The 20,175-nt window shown below is 45.7% G+C and overlaps 1 protein-coding gene across 1 annotated transcript in view; it reads left to right on the top strand.

Moving 5' to 3' along the window:
• LOC149360176 (MFS-type transporter SLC18B1-like) overlaps nt 1-18,101 on the top strand; it is a 35,117-nt gene extending 17,016 nt beyond the window's left edge. The window contains exons 6-13 of the mRNA XM_089569206.1: nt 6,969-7,068; nt 8,399-8,553; nt 9,583-9,681; nt 11,051-11,139; nt 13,913-14,008; nt 14,926-15,000; nt 15,082-15,175; nt 17,999-18,101. Coding sequence (XP_089425332.1) covers nt 6,969-7,068; nt 8,399-8,553; nt 9,583-9,681; nt 11,051-11,139; nt 13,913-14,008; nt 14,926-15,000; nt 15,082-15,175; nt 17,999-18,082 — 792 coding nt within the window. The 3' untranslated portion in view covers nt 18,083-18,101. The remainder of the gene's footprint in view (nt 1-6,968; nt 7,069-8,398; nt 8,554-9,582; nt 9,682-11,050; nt 11,140-13,912; nt 14,009-14,925; nt 15,001-15,081; nt 15,176-17,998) is intronic.
• The last annotated feature ends 2,074 nt before the right edge of the window (nt 18,102-20,175 follow it).

Here is a 20,175-nt window from a genome sequence, read left to right as displayed (position 1 = left end):
GAAGTTTAGGGCAACAGCCCCAGTGTCTTGGCTTAAAAAAGCGCACAAGAGTGCATTCTTCGTTGACATTGGGCTATGTCGAATCCAGAAAGCTTGAAAATAGCCACACATGAAAAAGACTTAGAAAGACTTTAGCCCGAACGGCCTGCTTAGCAGTTACAGTAAAACGTCCATGAAAAATAATTCGGCCCAACAGGAGGATAAAATCAGCAATGTTACGTGCAAGAAGACTTTCTCAAAATGAGGACCCGCTATAATTGTTGCGATCATTCAGGACATGATGCGCTGCTTTTCGCTAAACAGCGCACGAAATATGGGCATTCACGAAAAATTATGTGCATGAGACGGGCACTTACTAGCAGCGAAACTGCATACTGTTGCCGTGCATAATATTTACAGGCTACGATCGAACAAGAATGTAACAAAATCCTTACGAAAGAGGAAAACATAAAATCATATCACGCAAAACACGAAGGAACCCTATGTCCGATTAAAACACAAAATATCTGCTGCTAACAGGAATACAAATGGCTGGCTCGAGCATGCGTCTCCTTTTCATATCTCATAGAGATCTATTATTTCAACGGTGATTTTATCTCTACGTACTGAAGTATAACAGTTTCAAGAAAAAATTGGTTTGCAACCCTGACTACATGTGGCACAATTTGTAGAAAGATGAGATAAAACGCCGTTTAAAGGACGTTCTCATTCAATCGAACTTTAACACAGCGGCGAATTTGCGTAAAAAAATTTTGAATGACAAGCTGATCGCATGCAGTGCACAGGATCTGCAAGGCACGAATGCGGACTTGTGCTTTACCCTACACGTCAGAAAAAAAAAAAAAACTTCACGATTGCCATTAACACATCTTTGAATCGCGGCAGATATGAGGTTCAGCCCCGCCGCGGTGGCTCAGTGGTTACGGCGCTCGGCTGCTGGCCCGAAAGACGCGGGTTCGACCCCGGCCGCGGCGGCTGAATTTCGATGGAGGCGAAATTCTTGAGGCCCGTGTGCTGTGCGATGTCAGTGCACGTTAAAGAACCCTAGATGGTCGAAATTTCCGGAGACCTCCACTACGGCGTCCCTCATAGCCTGAGTTGCTTTGGGGCGTTAAACCCGAATAATCCCAACCAAACCAGATATGAGGTTAACCTCTACGGGCAAAGAACCTGCAAAGTGTTGCAGCTAACAGCTCTTGTAATGGTGAGTGGTGTGAGCACAAGAACTCCATGAAAACAACCACTTTTTCCTGTATTGCCCTACGATGCGTCACCCGTAGGTGCACGATGCTTTTTCAAAAAGCTCTTGTTCTGTCTTCACGGAGAGATAAATTTTTTCGCAAAATAATGGAGGCTGGTGATATATGCCCGACACGAAAACAACTATTTGTGTCGCTGTTATAGAAGCAGAGATGAAGTTCCTGGTCTGGAGAGGGTGGTTCCAGTCTATTTCTGGTGATATTATGTTAGCGTTTGTTTTTGTGGCATCATTTCTGTAGGTCGGTTTTGCTGACTATATATTTTGCACTTGAAAACAATTCTGTTTCATTGCGAGTCAGCAGCGTCCTTTTTGTTGTGCCCTCGTCTTTGTTCCGCTGTGAAACAATGAAATACTCCAAGTCTCACTGCTGTCTACGTTTCAGTCATCAAGTAATGAAATTCGGTCACGAATAGCTCAGGTGGAAAACGCCAGAAGGAAGCAGTCTTCAAATTATGGCAATGTCGAATGGAGTTAAACGCATAGCGAAAGAGAGTGTTTTCGAACTACATTTCCCACTGTTTTGGCCGTTTTTCGTTAGGCAAGGAGGCACAGAATTCTTTAATACCTCCACCCGCGTAAGCCTTGAAAACGACCATATAAAAACCATGTACCCTTTAAACAGTTGTGCAGTTATATGGGCATAAAAATGGAGTAAGCTGCTCTCTAGCGCACTCTCTATTATAAAAGGCTCTGTGCTAGAGGACAAGTTACACCCTTTTTACTACTTTCTGTCTAGAGAGTTGATGCCCTCATACTACATGTCATACTACTTGCTTGCGGTGCCCAAGGAAGCCGTATTGCATCCCGATAACAATTCTCTCATTTCGATGCGGGTGAGATGCAAAAGTGTTCGTGTGATGTGCGATGTCAGCAAGCGTTAAAGGGACACTGAGGAGAAATTGAAGTTGGCTTGTATCGACAGAACACCAGCTCCTGATTACAAAAACGCCACTCATACTGACAACAAAGCTCTTGTGACGTAGAAAAGAGCAAGAACCAAAATACAGGTATCGCCGCCACAGGCCAAACTCGCAAGTACAAGCGTGATGACGTCATAGGACAAAACAGTGTTGCTAGAATGAATAGTTCTAGCAACACTAGGTCACGAGAAGCCACGAATCACTCAGGCGCAGCAAATGCATGTACAAATATCCTTGACGTCGTCAGATGGCGCCACGTACCCGGCAGCTACGCGTGCGCTTGCAGCATCGGGACCAATAAGCGCCTGCTCACCGGCGGTAGGTGGGCTCGCGATATTCCGCTAACGGTAACAAGGGACACGGTATGCTAAAGGTGTCTATTTGCGAGAACTTCGTTGACGGCGGTGCAAACGTAAACGAAGCTCAGTTCAGTTTATTACCTTAAAGACCCCCGTAGGGGTATTACATAAGGGGTGGATTATACAGAAAAATAGGTACAATGGTTGCCATGTGGGTTCAACATACAATATGATCTGTTAGTGCTTTGGAAAAGTTGGATGGGCAGGTGATAGCGGCGATGCTGTGGGAAAGGCCGTTCCAATCTAATGCTGCTCGTGGGAAGAAGGAGGCAGCGAACGTGGTCGTATGGGTCCGAGGCCGGGCAACTTGAAGAATGTGACCAGTGCGATGCGATATGCGAGCTGGTGATGTGATATAGCCTGCGTAACCGTGAGTGCTGTAAAAGAACTTATGAAACAGGTTTAGGCTGGCAATGCGGCGACGAATAACAAGGGTTGATAAGGCGGATTCTGCTTTTAAAGACGACACGCTGACTTGGTATGAATAGGTATTGTGGATGAATCTAGTGGCACGGTTCTGGACGGATTCGAGGGCATTTATGAGGTATATTTGATGTGGATTCCATAGGGGGGATGCATATTCTAGTTTCGGTCTGATTAGCGATTGGTAAGCCAGGAGTTTAACTTGTTGGGGAGCGTGACGTAAGTGGCGTTTCAAAAAGCCTAGTGTTTTATTCGCGGATGATATTACATTAGAAATATGTGTGCGCCAAGATAAATCATAAGATAGCGTGACTCCTAAGTACTTAAATGAGTTAACTGCTTCTATTGGGATTTGAGCTATATTGTACGAAAAAATAAATGGTTTAGTGCGACGGGTGAAGGATACAATCTTGCATTTCTGAGGGTTAAGTGTCATCATCCACAGGTAGCTCCATTTCTGAACGTTAGTTAGGTCAGTCTGGAGGGCAAGACCGACAAGACCGCTGCTGTCTCCAGTTTCCCGCGTCCCACTGACAAAAAGACCCTTCGACGTTTTTTGGGACTGTGCTCTTACTATCGAAGATTCGTCCAAGATTTTTCCAAAATAGCTGAACCCTTAACAGCGCTGACCAGAGACGACACACCCTTCTTGTGGGGAAGCGACCAAGAGGATGCTTTCGTGGAGCTCCGCCACCGCCTGCAACGTCCACCGATACTCGCCCATTTCGATGACGCCGCAGCAACTGACATACACACTGATGCTAGCAACGTAGGCCTTAGGGCGGTCCTGGTACAGTGGCAGGATGGCGCCGAACGAGTCATCGCATACGCAAGCCGTACACTTTCGCGCTCGGAATGCAACTATTCAACGACTGAGAAAGAATGTCTTGCGGTAGTCTGGGCCATCAGTAAGTTCCGCCCATACCTATACGGAAGACCATTTCGCGTTGTCAGTGATCACCACTCGTTATGCTGGCTGGCCAGCCTCAAAGATCCATCTGGGCGGTTGGCGAGGTGGAGCCTCCGTTTGCAGGAGTACGACGTAACGGTCGTGTACAAGTCGGGGCGGAAGCACCAAGATGCGGATTGTTTATCACGCGCGCCAGTGGACCTTGCTTCCCCGGAAATCACTGAAGACTTCTCTTTCCTTGGTGCTGTTAGCGCAACCGATATGGCGCAGCTTCAAAGGGAAGACCCAGAGTTAGCGCCGCTCATCGCGTACCTGGAAGGCTGCGACGGTCCCCGCATTCCTCGTGTTTTTCTTCGTGGACTCAAATCCTTCACTCTGCAGAACGGCGTCCTCTACAAGCGCAACTTTGAGAGCAACACTGCAACATTTCTGCTCGTAGTCCCGTCCGAGTTGCGACCTGATATCTTGAGCGCTTGCCACGACGAACCATCTGCCGGCCACCTGGGGGTCAGTCGTACCTTAGCGAGGATTCGGCAGAGGTACTACTGGCCAAGATTACTTCCATCAGTGCGGACATACGTCAAAACCTGTCGCGACTGCCAGCGCCGTAAGTCTCCTCCCTTCAAACCCGCAGGATTTCTTCATCCCATAGCGCCTCCGAAGACGCCTTTCCAACAAGTGGGAATGGACCTACTCGGCCCTTTCCCGAAGTCATCCACTGGAAAACGTTGGATTGCTGTCGCGACGGATTATTTGACGCGGTACGCTGAGACAACGGCGCTTGCAAACGGAACTGCTGTCGAAGTGGCTACGTTTTTTGTACACAACATCGTGCTGCGTCATGGCGCTCCTGCGGTTATAATTACTGACCGTGGAGCTGCTTTCACAGCCCGCTTGACTCAGGCAGTCCTAGATCTGACCCACACCAGCCATAGGCGTACAACAGCGTACCACCCACAGACAAATGGTTTGGTAGAGCGCCTTAACAGAACCCTGGCCGACATGCTCTCCATGTATGTGGATGTGGAGCATAAAACATGGGACCAAATTCTCCCATACGTAACGTTCGCTTACAATACGGCCCTGCAAGAGACAACGCGGCTCACGCCCTTCCAGCTTGTCTTCGGTCGTCCAGTTGTTACTTCTTTGGATGCCATGTTGCCCGTCGACCCTCAGTGTGACCTAGAGCCAGATCTTGACGTCGCCACTTTCGTTCAGCGGGCTGAAGAAGCACGTCAACTGGCCAGGCAGCGAATACACCGTCAACAGCACGCCGACGCTGACCGCTACAATCTCGGACGGCGATTTGTTACGTACGAACCAGGCGACCACGTGTGGGTTTCGACACCAGTTCGTCGCCGTGGGTTGTCCGAAAAATTACTGCGCCGATACTTCGGACCTTACCGAGTTCTCCGCCGCATTAGCGACGTGACGTACGAAGTTTCACCGGCAACCCCAGGCCGCCCTTCGCGCAGACCACCGCATCCGGATGTTGTGCACGTCGTTCGTATGAAGCCGTACCACGACCGTCCTGCTGATTGTACTTGACGCTGAGTGCCGCCGGTTGTGTGTCGTGATAGCTGTGTCTCACTTTCCGTGTCTAACCCATTTTCCCCTCTGTGAAAGCGGCCCGCATCGAGGCGATGCTGCAGGGGAGGGAGCAATGATACAGCTCAGAAGTGGACGAAGAAGAAGTGCTTCGCCATCTCGCTTGTGACGAGGAAGAAGAAGTGGTTCGTCTTCTTGCTGGTGACCGCTCGGCAGACTGGAGCAGTTCTTGTGTCTCTGTGTGCTGTGTAATATTCGTGACAATATTACATTAGAAATATGTGTGCGCCAAGATAAATCATAAGATAGCGTGACTCCTAAGTACTTAAATGAGTTAACTGCTTCTATTGGGATTTGAGCTATATTGTACGAAAAAATAAATGGTTTAGTGCGACGGGTGAAGGATACAATCTTGCATTTCTGAGGGTTAAGTGTCATCATCCACAGGTCGCTCCATTTCTGAACGTTAGTTAGGTCAGTCTGGAGGGCTTCTTGGTCGAAAAGTTATTAATATTACGATAAATGACGCAATCATCTGCGAACATACGAATGTGACATGATACGTGAAGGGGCAAGTCATTAATGTATATTAAGAATAATAACGGTCCGAGCACTGATCCTTGGGGGACGCCTGAGGTTACTGGAATGTAATCAGAAAATTCGTTATTAACTATGACAAATTGGGTTCGATTTGTTAAAAATTCCTTAATCCAGTTTAGAATGATAGGGTGAATATTTAGGTAAGAGAGCTTAAGTAGTAATCTCTGGTGTGGTACTTTGTCAAAAGCTTTTGTGTAATCTAAAAAATAGCATCAATCTGTTGGTTGCAATCAAGGTTAGCATGTAAGTCATGAACAAATGTAGCCAGTTGTGTCTCACAGGAAAGGTTTTTACGGAACCCATGTTGTGATGAATGAAAGAAATTGTTAGAATCGAGAAAGTTCATGACTTGAGAATAAATTACATGCTCCATGATTTTACAAGGAATGCTTGTTAAGGAAATGGGTCGATAATTTAAGGGCGAGTTTTTGTTACCAGACTTGTGTAACAAAAGCGACGGTAGCGACGGCTGCAATAGCCGATAGATGCATTCAACGTGCGGCCAGCGGTAGCTTTCTTTTCGGCTGCAGCTGGGCCGCACTGCTGGCCGCTAGAAATCACGGAGTCTGCGTTGCGATATGTTCACGTAATGTTCGCGTCACTTAGTCCTGTGTCGTCATAAGAGAATCCCAAGTTTGAGTAAGAGCGCGGGAAAAACTTTCTCAACTTTGAATCCAAATTTCTTAGAAATAAATGCGTCTTTCGCTGCCGGCCAAGTGGTAACAAAGCCATGAATGCCGAACTATTGGATTTTAATTTAAAAAAATAATAATAGAGCTCTCCTCATTGTCCCTTTAAATAACCCCATGAGATCCGCTTTCGAGTCGGCACGTCGGCTAAAAGCAGGCTGATAGCCTCGGGATGTGAAACCACAAATTAGATGAAAACATCCATCTCCTTGCAATTCGAAAGGACACAAAACTAACTCTGTTGTCTTTTCTTTCTAGGTTTGGAACTATCCACTGCCATTCATTGTCATTGGCGTCGTCGCAGTATCAACATTCCCTTTGATTGCGGCTCTACGCCAAAGGCTTGACAGTGATTCTGGTAATTTTTTGTGTCCACAAATGAACGTCACTTTATTTTTTTATGCACACGAACTAATGTGAAGAATTGTGAGTAATGCAATGCTTTCGTAGTAATGACTTTTTGTCATCTCTTAAACGCACTTTCAATTCATAATTTTTGCTCTCTCGGGTTGAAAACTCTTAAGTGCTAAAAAATAGGCACCCGAGGGGAAGATGACACAAATGAGGTTTATGTGCATGCCCTATATTCAGTCGTCTTGGCCATGGTTGCTTGGAAACAGGCCGGCGGCAGCTTAATATGACGATTCATTTCCGTGGTAATTCGAACGGCCCTTTGTAATTCGCAAGTGTGTCCCTTGAGGGCAAGGCTATTGGCGAGTTGGCAGTATGAATTGCTGGCAGTGGCGCAGAAGGAGGGGCGGTCTTGCAATAAACAGGCAAGAACATAAAATAAGGCAAAAAGATTCGCATAACACGACTAGGTTCTTTATTATTTTAAAGCGATAGTGTTAAGGCTCGCTTTATGCAAAAAATCTGACCGCGTCGATGTCTGCGTTGTGAGCGAATAATCAGCTGGATTAGGTTAGCCCAGGTGACCACCAATCTACCCTGGGTGGCAAGTGTATGGCCAACCTGGGGCACAAGATTTTTCTAGGCCTTACAAGATTTTGCAAGATTCTGACGGGCCGGTCACGTGACCTTCATACTAAATTATTGTAGACGAAAGCATCTTTTGACAGGAAAGAGTTTATGAACGCAATTTCTTCATATAAATTATAAGATTTTCCTATAACAATCAATATAACCGCTGATTTTCCTGTCAGCATGCTTGCTTGCATTACTTTTGTTAACGTTCTTGCAGTCGTCAAAAACGTTGTCTATTGGGTTTTAATGGCACTATTAACTGCTCGATGCAAGCGATGGAAAAACTGTAAAAGAGATATTTTGCAACGCATCCAAAGAATGAAGCATCACCTTCAATATTTCTATAACAGTGCCCTACAATATTCCAATATTCAAAGATCTTTCATCCTTATTCACGTGACCTAGAAGTAGAATGAGGTCTCCGAAGAATCTATGAATCTGAAGAAGAGAGAGAGAGAGAGAGGGAAAGGTAGGGATGATCAATACCGCATATATGGTCATTAACCCCATTAACCCCATCACTTCATTCCCTAAGGAAGAGCTTATGAGGCTCCTCTGTTTTTGTTTTTTTTAATCTGGTTGGTGCTTTGCAAGAAGTTGAAGTATGCAGTATGAATTGTCTGCCTAAAATCCTCTGTAAAACAACCAGTACTGCGCTTTGCCGCATCCTGCTATAAGTTTACAAGATAATTGTTTTGTTTCAGAGAGCAAGCAGCCTTGCCTAACTGCGCAAGAAGAAAGCATCAACTATTGGTGGTTACTTCTTGACCCCGTTTTCCTTGCCGATATGATAACTCTTACAATGGTATGGATCATCCTTGGATTCAACGAGCCTACCTTAGAACCAAGCATCAGACAAGTGCGTACCGCCTACACTTGCATTCACATTTTGAAGACAGTGAGAAATAGAAACGTTAGAATTATCGAGCAGCAGGTATACGCCAGATAAGTTCAACAGAACTGGTGAAATGAGGCGCTCACTTCCTTTATTAAGTGCATGAGTATTTCTCGCAGCATATTTGTCGAATAATAAAATACTCCATTAAAGCAATCTGAGGAATTTTGGCGAAAAAATAAGCAGATATGCATGCAATTGCTATGCACCATATGAAGGACAACCTACTATCGTGGACTGAAGTGTACCGGACGGACGAGCGCTTGCAAAAGCTGCGTCGCTGGCAGCAATACATTTTTATCGCATTGAAGTTTCCTGCTATTAGACGCGGTTATCTGAAAATGTGTCCGGAACGTCGTTCTAATCCTTTTTGCCTTAATACACGAGGCAAGAGTGCCGCAGCCCGCAGCAGCGAGCTGGTAGTAGTGTTCAAAAAACAACGCTAGTCCGACGCCTTTTCACCAGAGCGGCGACATACGCAGGGACGCGTGCCAGTATGTCGACTCATCGTTCAGCAGCTTCTCGTCCCAAAAACAAAGGAGCCACAGCGGACGTTTCCACTCGAATACCACTAGCGAGCAAAATGGGCATGCCATTTTCGCACCACTTAATGCCTCTGGTAACGCCAAAATTAAACTGATCTATGTGCTGCGCATCCTTGGCACATCTGTCGCCGATACTGCAGTAAGCCATTACTTGTATATCGTAGTGATAAAGTATACAAAATAGCAAGCTGAGCGATTCTAGTCACAAAACCCGCCATACAGCGCACGCATGTCACACGCAGCTGTGGCAGTAGGTTGGGAAAAATTACTGTAGATTAAGGACATCTTGGGGATATCGTAGGCAGCACTGAAATGGGAGGTGTCGGAAATATTCAGATGCTGCTAAGCGCTAGAATATGCACATTGCACTCTTACTTATATCGCGACGCTAGACGTTGAAGTGAGGATGACGACTACTGTCGTTGGCTTATTTTTTTGTCTTTTGTAGTTCAATCTCAGCTCCTCTGAGACCGGAATGGTCTACACGGTCCAGTATGGGTTCTATGCTTGCGGATGTATCATCGCAGGAATCATCAGCCATTTTAAGGTAGGCCCTATTAGCAAAAAAACACGTGGAAGTTGCACAACCACTTGTTTCAACGTTCACTCTTCGCCGCTTGTTTTTTTTTTTTCAAATTGGACGAAGATGGTTTCTGTAAACAGCCACCATCAGAATCACGCCTCATGTAGATATGAGGCTGTCTGACTTAGCTGAAAATTCGCGTGAAGCCTACATTCTGTGCGGTGAATTTATGGGGAAGCAAAGAGCTCTCTCATGTATTTGTTTATTTTATTTATTATTTTGTAATGGCTCTTAGATGAGCCACAGGCATTTCCAAGCTATTTTCTTTAGCTTTTGGCTTGTGGCTCATTCTAAAGACTGTATGCACATTTGAGAAATAAAGTTTGGATTCATTCATTAATTCATTCATTCATTCATTCATTCATTTGATGTATCTCAAGATAGAAAGGAATTCGTTCTAGTTTTCTGTATAGTGAGATGTTTGCAAAGAAAATACAGCATTGATAATATATTGCTAAGAACCTTGGCTTTACAAATACACCTCCTAAACGGTTGCAGCTGACCTATATGCTTTACACTGACTCAAAAAAAAAATGGCAGAGGAGGGGGGGGGCGGGGGGGAGGGGGTACGCTCAAGCTTTACCTTTCAAACAGAACGCGAAAGCCTTATCGGCTCCCGTTCAGAAAGCCGACTCAGCACTGAGACAACAACCTAATTCCTAATTAGCATACTCATAATTATACACGTACGCATCAATATATGTCTCTAACACAGTTCACTAAGACAGAGAGCGCAACGCACTCAGTAAGTGCACATTTATTCAACTGGAACCAACGAGACTTCGCTGATCAAAAAAGAGCCTTCGTGGCCTATCGTAAGCGTGGTCGTCTCGCATTCCGAAGGCCTTAGGATGGATTCCTTGAAAATTATAGTTTTCTGTCCAGCTCAGCTACTTTCCTTTTGATCAGTTGGATTTCCTCCTAAGATGTGGCGTCAATCCGAACATTATTTTACTTCTTGGAGAGTTTTGTTATTTTTTTTGCTTCCGTCCGGATTTTTCGCTCACGGCCAGCGCCGCAGACTGTGTCAGCGACGATTTCGACGGCGCTGGCTGATCTTCGACTCAATACCTATAACGATATCGCATTGAAATCTAATAGCCATCAAAAGAACTAACTCTCTTTAAAACTTTCAACTTTCAAATCCCTTCAGTGGGATAAAGTGATAGCTAAACTTCACCCAGCAGACGCTGAACAGCGCGTACTGCCAAGAATCTATGGACTCGACCAAATATTGAATATTATTCGTGGAAATGCCAAAAACCTTTCTCTATCACGAATTGCTTCAAGAAATCATGAGCTGGTGTTCTCTTGTATTCATCATGCCTTGCAGGCTGATGCCTGGTACATGGTTTTCGGCCAGTTTACCTGCACTGCTGCGTACCTTGTCATGGCGCCGCTCCCATTCATTGGCAATGAACGGTAGGCATTCCTTGTATTCCGCAAACATCATAAATGATAATATATCCCTGAATGACGAATGCAATATTCTTTCCAAAATCTATAACCTCGACTTCTTTGTTTTAAACAAACAATGGTGGTTGTGCCCTGAACTAGCAAAACGTAACGCGGGAATCACGCCTTGTTCAAGTATGACGGATGGTCCCTTAACTTTTGTCCTACAAGCAGATTCAGTCAACAAAAGTTAGCTCGCCGTCAACAGGCCGCTTCCAGACACTTGTACAATGCGCATCTCTCGCTTCAAAAACACGCTTTCGTGGCTGTGCAAATGCGCTCCTTTGCACTGTTTTGCAACAAATTAGAACTTCTTAATATATTCCAGCTACATTTAAATCACAACGCTGTTTCACCGTTGTATCAAAGAAAGGTCATTCTATCTTAGGAAAGCACTAAAATGATTTCAGAATTTCCTATGCCCCTGAATTTGAAACAAAACCATATCGTATCTGTTACAGCGCAACAGCTTATTCTGCATCATCTCAAACTAGTGGTCATGGTACTCACCTTTCGCTGTGTTGTAATTTCCAGACTCACCAAATTAGCGAAATACATTTCATCTGAAGGTGGCTGCCAACATAACTGGGCCCAGTAAACTAACCATGCTGACAAACATTGTTAGCTGACCCGCCGTGGTGGCTCAGTGGTTACGGCGCTCGGCTGCTGGCCCGAAAGACGCGGGTTCGATTCCGGCCGCGGCGGCTGAATTTCGATGGAGGCGAAATTCAAGAGCCCCGTGTACTGTGCGATGTCAGTGCACGTTGAAGAACCCCAGATGGTCGAAATTTCCGGAGCCCTTCATTACAGCGTTCATCATAGCCTGAGTCGCTTTGGGACGTTAAACCCTAATAAATCAAATCAAACATTGTTAACTTACGTCTATTGCCATCTATAGGCTGCGCATTGCTGCAACTGAAACGCCGTGGAACGACCTGTGATGTACAGCTACTAAGATTCCTGTATGTGTCGCACCAAGATCGGTATCGGGAAACCGCAGCGTCAGAGATGAATACTTGTCGCCTGTGCAGCGCTATAAGCAATGAATCGTCTCCGGTCAGCGAAATAAGATGCGGCGCTGGAATAAATGGGACTTCACAAATATTTCCAGCTACGGCAGAGGAGTGGGCACAGCCGTTGCTAGATCCGATGGTAGAGCGCACTGTTCTGCGAGTCCTCCGTCACCTACTTCCTCGAGATTAGCCTCGCACTCTGGTCTGCAGCCCGGGTCAGAAGGCTCTTGAGGGAAATCAAGAGGCGCATGCCTGGGCCACCGCTCTTTCTTACCTGGCTGACTTTCCTTCAGCCGCCTACTCTTACCTGGCACTCAGTTTTGATCCCATATCCCGGTCTTCGCCGATATTATAGAACATCTTCACTCATATTACCGCCAACGCCCCCTTGCTCACCCTCGCCTCCACAGCGGGGAGTCCATTTCCCTTCGCCAACTTCAAACCGGCACCAGCCGTAACCTTGTGGGCTACCACCGCTTTTATCCTAGCCGTCACCGCGTAATTGCCCGCTATGTGGCGGACATGCTACTCTATTTCACACCGTCTTGGCCTGCCAGGCCATTCATGCAGCTCCTCGGCTGCCCTTTGAGCATGAAGCTGGCTAGGAGCATGCCCTCCGGTCGCCCGATCCGGGTGATCAGCGCCGGCCGGTCACCCGGGCTGCGGCGGCCACGAGGTCTGTTAGCACCCTGTATAAAGGCATCCACTCCCAGGCCGTACCCATTACCTGACCAATTAATATATTTTCCATCATGCATCTGCGAGCGTGCTGAAGGATGCGCTCTCGCGCATCATAAAGTCCCTGTTTTCAACGAAAGTGCATAATCTTTGTGAACAGGAATTGAGAAAGTGCCTCTTTTTAGCCATAAAGACCAATAGCAAAGAAACGAAATATTTTAACTGCTGAAGCAGGATGTCCTACTTGGGAGCCTACGCAAATGCATCTTCGCGCAGAGTCCCGCTGATAAATCTTCGCGATGTTCTCGTGGATGCGTTCGCTTTCTTGCGTTTGGCTATGGTCATCGCTTACTATAGTAAATGTGTGTCATACATGTTAACAAATAAGGGTGTAGTTGTAGTCTAAGTGGTAGCTCATAATAGTGAAGAATAACCGCAAAAGGCACGCGACGGATTGCACCGAAGAACACAAACCACCTTGTGCTGTTTCTTTCTGGTGGTGGTGATGCATATTCTAATAACAGAACTTTGCGCTCCCAGAATTGGGAGGGACCCTTAGAATGGGGCTCCGACGGCCTTAGCTGCGCCCCGTGAACCAGCCGCATTGACCCTCTAGGCTTCAGCTGGGCAGCGCGGCATCTCACTTCTCAGGTTGTGGGTGGCTGCAACTGGTGTCTTGCGTGGTTAGTCTTTACTACCACGGAATCTAACGTACGAATAGTGTCAGGCGTTAGCGACGCAGCAATTCTACAATTGCAAAAATTGTTTCCGAGAGCAGTGGGAATTTTATTTTAAAGGTTTCTACCTGTGCAGCGGAGGTATTCGCGAATAAGATATTATGAACAATGCATGATTGTTTATATTTCCCATAAGTTTGTTCCTCGGAGTTCCATTCACATTTGTAATCTAACATGCGACGCGACCCAGGCGTTAGATGTAGCTGCTTAGAACAAAGCCTTTGAGCAGCCAATAGATATTTTCAGAAATAGGAGTTAGAACGTAAAGCACAATGTGTAAAACCATTATTTCATGTAATGCTCTCATTTCAGGAAGCTTTGGAACGTTTACGTGTGCCAAATCCTTACTGGCATAGGCACATCATCAATATTTATCTGCGCCTACAGCCACGCTCTCAGCCATGTAATGTAAGTACTACTCCTTTTTTTTTTCACATGGTACAAAAGATCAGAGGACCAAAGAAAACATTAATCGAGCTGCATTTTAAAAGCTTTCATTCTGCACCAGAGGGCTGCAAGATAACCGCTGGTCCTTAAGGGTAACGGAGTGGATTCCAAGAGACGGCAAGCGTAGCTTAGCAAGCGTAGCAAGCGTAGAGAAGGCAAGCGAAGGCAAGCGGAGGTGTGTTAGCCACGTCAAGTGCCTGACATACCTCCACTGTTCCACTTGAAGGTCAAATATACCGTGCCGATGACCTTGGCTCGACTAAGCTAGTAAAGCTTTCGCTTTAAAAGATGCTGGTGCTTATAGACGTTAATAATTCGTCAGGAATGAAACTCGTGTTGAGGCGTCACTTGAATGACATGTTGACCAGTGAACTGTCGATGCTGGGTTTTTGCAGATTCGCAGTAATTTGCAGTAGGGCTTGTTGTGTTTGATGCCGGGCATGGAAGAGGTTTTATGATCTCCCGCAGATTGCGTTTTTCCTTGCGCACCAGTGGTAGAAAAAGTGCCACACTGCTGTTGGCGCATGCCTGTGCAGTTCAGGAATGGCACTGCTCGACGTCATTTCATAAACTGCCTGCTATATTATTCGTAACCGCTGAGTGCCCTTTTAGCAACCTACTGACTGCCCTGTGCACGCCGCAATCCTTAGAACCTGTGCACTGCGCTTTTCTTTATCTTAGAAAATTGAGGCATACACAACCAGACAGTTAGAAAAAAATAAAGAAATTTAAAGACATGCCTGTATATCATGAGATGCCTTGGAGCACCTAAAAAAGTTGAATGAGGAACTCAGAAGATAATGCCATTATTTTTTTTGCATCCTGGAAGCAGAGACTGTTTTGGTACTCAGACCGAGTTGCACTTCCTGCACTTTCAGGCGCAGCGGATATCCGAACAACATCCGCACCAACGGTTTCGTCTCCAGCTCTGTTTTCTCGTTCCTTGTTGTCGGGTGAGTGACCTGTAATTTTTTAACGGATTTGAATTAGTGACTTAAAAAGCTTACAAAATTTTTTGCCTTTTTTTTTGACAGGGCAATCCTGACACCGCCTATTGCGGGGTACGTGTACGATACATTTGGTTATCAAGACGCGTGTCTCGCCCTTAGCTGTCTACTCGGTGCGTGGGTAAGTGGTGATTTAAGCAAAAATTTCTGCACTTCAATATCGCTGCATGGTTGTAGCGGGTCATGGCTCATTTTATTTCACTGCTAATACCTGAACAGCATGTTTATATTTAACACTTTTCTGGTGATTTAATTCAACCCTCCTTCTTCGTCCGATCTCGCCCGTCCATCCTATGAAGACAGACAGCTCAAAAGCGCCACAGCTAGAAGCAATAAATGAATTTGAACAGAACTTTAGAAGTTTAGCTATGAAGAAACGTAGCTGGCTTAAGCCATTGTCAGCCCTCCCACTGCATACCGTCTTCCCTTCTCTACAATTGTCTCCACTCGCAGCTGTTAGCTTTCTCTCTCAACTTACCCCGCTTCGAGCAGAGATGTTCTCTCTGCTTAAACGCCGTGGTGGCTAAGTGGTTAGCGCGCTCGGCTACAGAGCCGGGGTACCCGGTTTCGAACCCAGCCGCGGCGCATGTTTCGATGGAGGCGAAACAAAAAAGGGCCCCTGTGCTCTGCGATTTCAGTGAGCGTTGAAGATCGCAAGGTGGTCGAAATTATTTCGGAGCTCACACCTGCGGCACCACTTTGCCTTTTTCTCCTTTCACTCCCGCCGTTATCCTTTCCCTCACGGCACGGTTGAAGTGTCCGCCAAGAAATCAGAAAGTTACTGCGGTAGTTTCTTTCTTCAAAAGCCACTAATAATCCCGTTGCACATCCAACCTTATCCACACCTCGTCATATGGTTTGGCTGCTGGCTGCTATGCGAAGAAATTTCCCACATTCTTGTACTTTCACCTAAAGGAGGAAAAGGAGCAGTTGTCCTCACTTGGCCCAAGTCTTTTATGCTTTGATTTGATTAAGCCTGCTGCCAGTATATGCGATGCAGGCTGGCAGCTTTATTTTACAATCTTTTAGGGCACCCCAATCTATCGAATGTCTGTCCATCGATCGCCTCCTCTTGAAGTTTCGCCTGATGCGCATATCGCCACAACTGAGAACACGTGGAAAGAGCCCTCAGCAACTGTCGCTCGATCCCCGAAACATCTGTTGTAGAGCGCGCAGTGCAAAATAAGCGGAGGCATAAGTGGTGGTTGCAGCTCTTTCCTCGACACGCATATTGACGTAAAAAATTGTCATACACGTACACTGAACTAATACAAATAGCCAGTGACAGCGTGGCGCGGCGACCGCTATACCATCATTTAAACGGAGTTGCACCCCACTGAGACAATGACGTTAATGTCCATGGCCCTTGCCATGCCAGCTAAAAGCACTGCCGTCATTCTCGCACTGGATTCAATTCCGGCTGCTCCGGCCGTATTTCCATTAAGGCGCAGTCGTGAAGGCGCCCGTGTGTCGTGCCATGCCAGAGCAGGTTCAAGAACCACCGGCGGTCGAAACTTATTTGGAGCCCTCCACTACGGCTCACCGTAGAATAAAGCAGTTACATCGGCTTTGTTTTCCTCGAAACCAGTTTTCGCCTTTTACTGCATGAAGTTTGAGCTTTCAAGAAGTAGGTCCACCAGGCTTTCAGGCTCTGCAGTCGCGGCTAACATTGTCAGGTCTTTCATTTGCGGCTAAAAGGGCTCACCAAAGACAGAACTGGAGAAGACATTCCGCACAGAGAATTACATAATTCATAATAGCACTATTTTGTACTACAAGTTTCTTGACCTGTGGACTGTGACTTCAGTGCACAAAAACTCGACAGAAATACCGTGCTCGCTCACACCTGTGACCAGTTCATTGCTCAGTAATCACTTGCGAGCGAACATTCATTCGAGGCGAAGAGATAAAGAGGACTTTATTCCGAAACTCAGAGTTATTCGTCGAGCATGTTTCGTGTTACATTAGACTATGAGAGTTGAACCCCTTTAAGATGAATGGCTCTGTAACAAATTATCTGCACCCCACTGGGACATATCTTGTAGGATATGGCGTTTCTGTATACCGTTGGCCTCAGGAAAAAAAAGTACACTCGTAATCCTGCACTAGTTTAAGCTCCGATGTCAATAAATTGTCGGCGTTCAAGCAGCTTGCGCGTGCAAGGTGGTTCTGTTCGTCAAATAAAACAAATGTGCAACACATAGCAAAGAGGTCGATGACGACACTTTGAGCCACTTTGCTTTCGAGGTAGGAATCTGGAAGTTCAGCAAGAGTTTAACGTAGGGCTCGTTCGATTAACGTCTGCGTTTGGTAAACTTTTTTTTCTGGCCGCTTAAAATTGCCTTGTTTGAAAGCAATGGATCTCGGTCTTACGTACTTCCAGTAGAATATACCAGTTGTCATGGCTCAGTGCTCACGGTGTCCAGTTGTTGAGCGCTTGGACGCCTGATACAATCACGACCCTGGTGGCCACGTTTACATGGAGGTAAAACATAAAACACGCCTTTGTCCTGCTACCTGTCAGTGCGTGTCAAAAAACGTCGAGTTTCCGAAAATCATGTGCAGCTTATTCTCATGGTGCCTCTCTATCTCTTACTTCTTTCACTCCCTCCTTGATCACTTTCCCCAGGATTCACGCTTCCGAGAAGTGAGACGGTTATTGCGAGTGGCCTTTTCTTCAAAACCATTTCATTTATTTCAATCAGGACTATAGAGTCTTGACGCATATAAATGGTCTTTTATTTGGGCAAAATGGGGCAGAAAAAGTCACTGCTTGAAGAAACGCGCTTCAAACTCGTTTCGTGACCGATTTTACTCTGAAAGATGGCGACCTGTGTTGTGTAAACGAGAGTGCTCATCGAAAAATACATTCAGATGATATTAAATGATAGCTTTTGCGCTTGTTTTTGAAGTGGACTTGCCTTTCTTAATGTTGAATTTGCAGATTCCAGCCACATTCGCAGTGTGGTTTCATAATGCCTGCAAGACATCGGGCTCTGCCAGAATCAGCGCTGACAGGACTACTTGAATGTAAAAGCTTTGCCTCATCAATCGTATCACAATAAATTATGTATAAAGAGCGATTTATACTTCCCATAGGCTTTTCTTCTGAATGAAGAAGGGCACTTCATCTTGAAGACTCCTCAAAAAAGGAAGTCGAACTGTATTTAATAAAAATCATGCGTGAATTGTCAACAATATATTACCTCTTTTTTGACTAGTAAATGAGTGAGTATAGTAAGAACCAATAAATAACACTACAGAAAAACATACTTCTTAGACACCGTCTGGACTGAAATAACATGTAACTGTTCTCCACAAACATTTCTCTGAGAATATGGAAGCGAACAGAGAGGGAATGAAATTTCAGACTACGTCAACCACTGGAAGATGAAATACCTGCCGAAATGGTTCCACATGCTTTAATTGGCTACAGCTAATGAAAACAAAAACACGGACTAAGTTGCAATGGCACAAAACAGGAGTAGCTGAAACTTCCTCTTCATGAAATTGTGTATATATACAGGGTGTCCACGCTGACTTTAGCCAAGAGTTAAAAAATAAAATATTTGAGGTAGGCCAGGGAAACGCCTTGCATACATCTACCAACCGGCTTGCGCATCATAGGCAATTTTTTGTTTCGCAATTAATTAATTATAAATTACGATAATTTTTCTAAATTCATAAATATTGACTTTAGGCAGAAAATGTGAATAGCAAAGTTGGAGAGCACCTTGAGAACCCACCATTTCATTCGTTTGCGGTAAAGAAAACCTCACATGTAAGTTTTTTCCGAGCTTCAAAGAAAGCCAACGAAATACAAAAAATCACGTGACTAGTGCATTCGCGCGCCACGATTGTGCTGCTCTCAACCGTGGCTTGAGTGAACAAAAACAGCTGCTGGCAAGGCGCGACGACCTCAGTGCGCCGGCAGGTCGACATGTCAACGATGGTCGCGGCGCCCGCGCGAGCCAGTCTACAAGCGTGACGGTGCAAGTTGTGAGCTATGGAATGGCCAAAGGTGACAAACACAAATGCGACCAGTTTTATTCGCCACTGAGAGGCAAAAGAAGATAGGAAAGTATTTTACTTATCTTCTTTTGCCTCTCAGTGGCGAACAAAACAGGTCGAATTTGTGTTTGTCACCTTTGGCCACCCATGTCATAGCTCACAATGCCCGGCGCGTTCGCTGCAACTTGTACCGTCACACTTGTAGACTGGCTTGAGCAGGCGCCGCAACAACCGTTGACATATCGGCCTGCCGGCGCACTGAGGTCGTCGCGCCTTGCGAGCAGCTGATTTCGTTCACTCAAACCACGGTTGAGAGCAGCACAATCGTAGCGCGCGAATGCGCTAGTCACGTGATTTTTTTTGTATTTCGCGGGCTTTTTTTGGAGCTCGGAAAAAACGTACATGAGACGTTTTCTTCACCGCAAACAAATGGAATGGAGGTTTCTCAAGGTGCTCTCCAACTTTGCTGTTCACATTTTCTGCCTAAAGTCAATATTTACGAATTTAGAAAAATTTGCTTAATTGCTGATTAATTAATTGCAAAACAAAAAATTCCTATGATGCGCAAACCGGTTGGTAGATGTACCTAAAGAGTTTCCCTGGCCTACCTCATATATTTTATTTTTTAACCCTTGGCTAAAGTTAGCGTGGGCACCCTGTATATGAGAGAAGCCAACAGCCACAGAAACCAAAGGACGCAGGGTATATTAATTAATTTTTATTTATTTTGTGATGTTGATCAATTTAGAATATTACTGAATATGTTATCGCTTAACGCTAATTGATTATAAAAGCAGGAGAAAAGAGCACCACATGCCGCCGGTGGGAGACGAACCCACGATCTCCGAATTACACGTCCGGTGCTCTACCTCTGAGTTAGGGCGACGGCTATCAAATCTCCTGCTTTCGGGGATATTAATGTTTACAAGTAACCTAACCTTTGGAGTGTTCATCAGCGCCACCCACGTTCATAAGGGGCGGACGTAGTACGTCCTGAAGTACCGCTTGTGTGACGTGGAACGTCATAAAACGACGGGGGTGGAAGCTTGTGAGAACCCTCTTATGCTTCTTATGGCGTCAAGGCTGCCATAACCGAGGCCCTCGCTAAAC

Source organism: Amblyomma mixtum, chromosome 2 (assembly GCF_055824585.1).
Source record: "Amblyomma mixtum isolate Tamu chromosome 2, ASM5582458v1, whole genome shotgun sequence".
NCBI lineage: Eukaryota > Metazoa > Arthropoda > Arachnida > Ixodida > Ixodidae > Amblyomma > Amblyomma mixtum.
The sequence above is the reverse complement of the archived record's forward strand: the minus strand, read 5'-3'. Positions and strand labels throughout refer to the sequence as shown.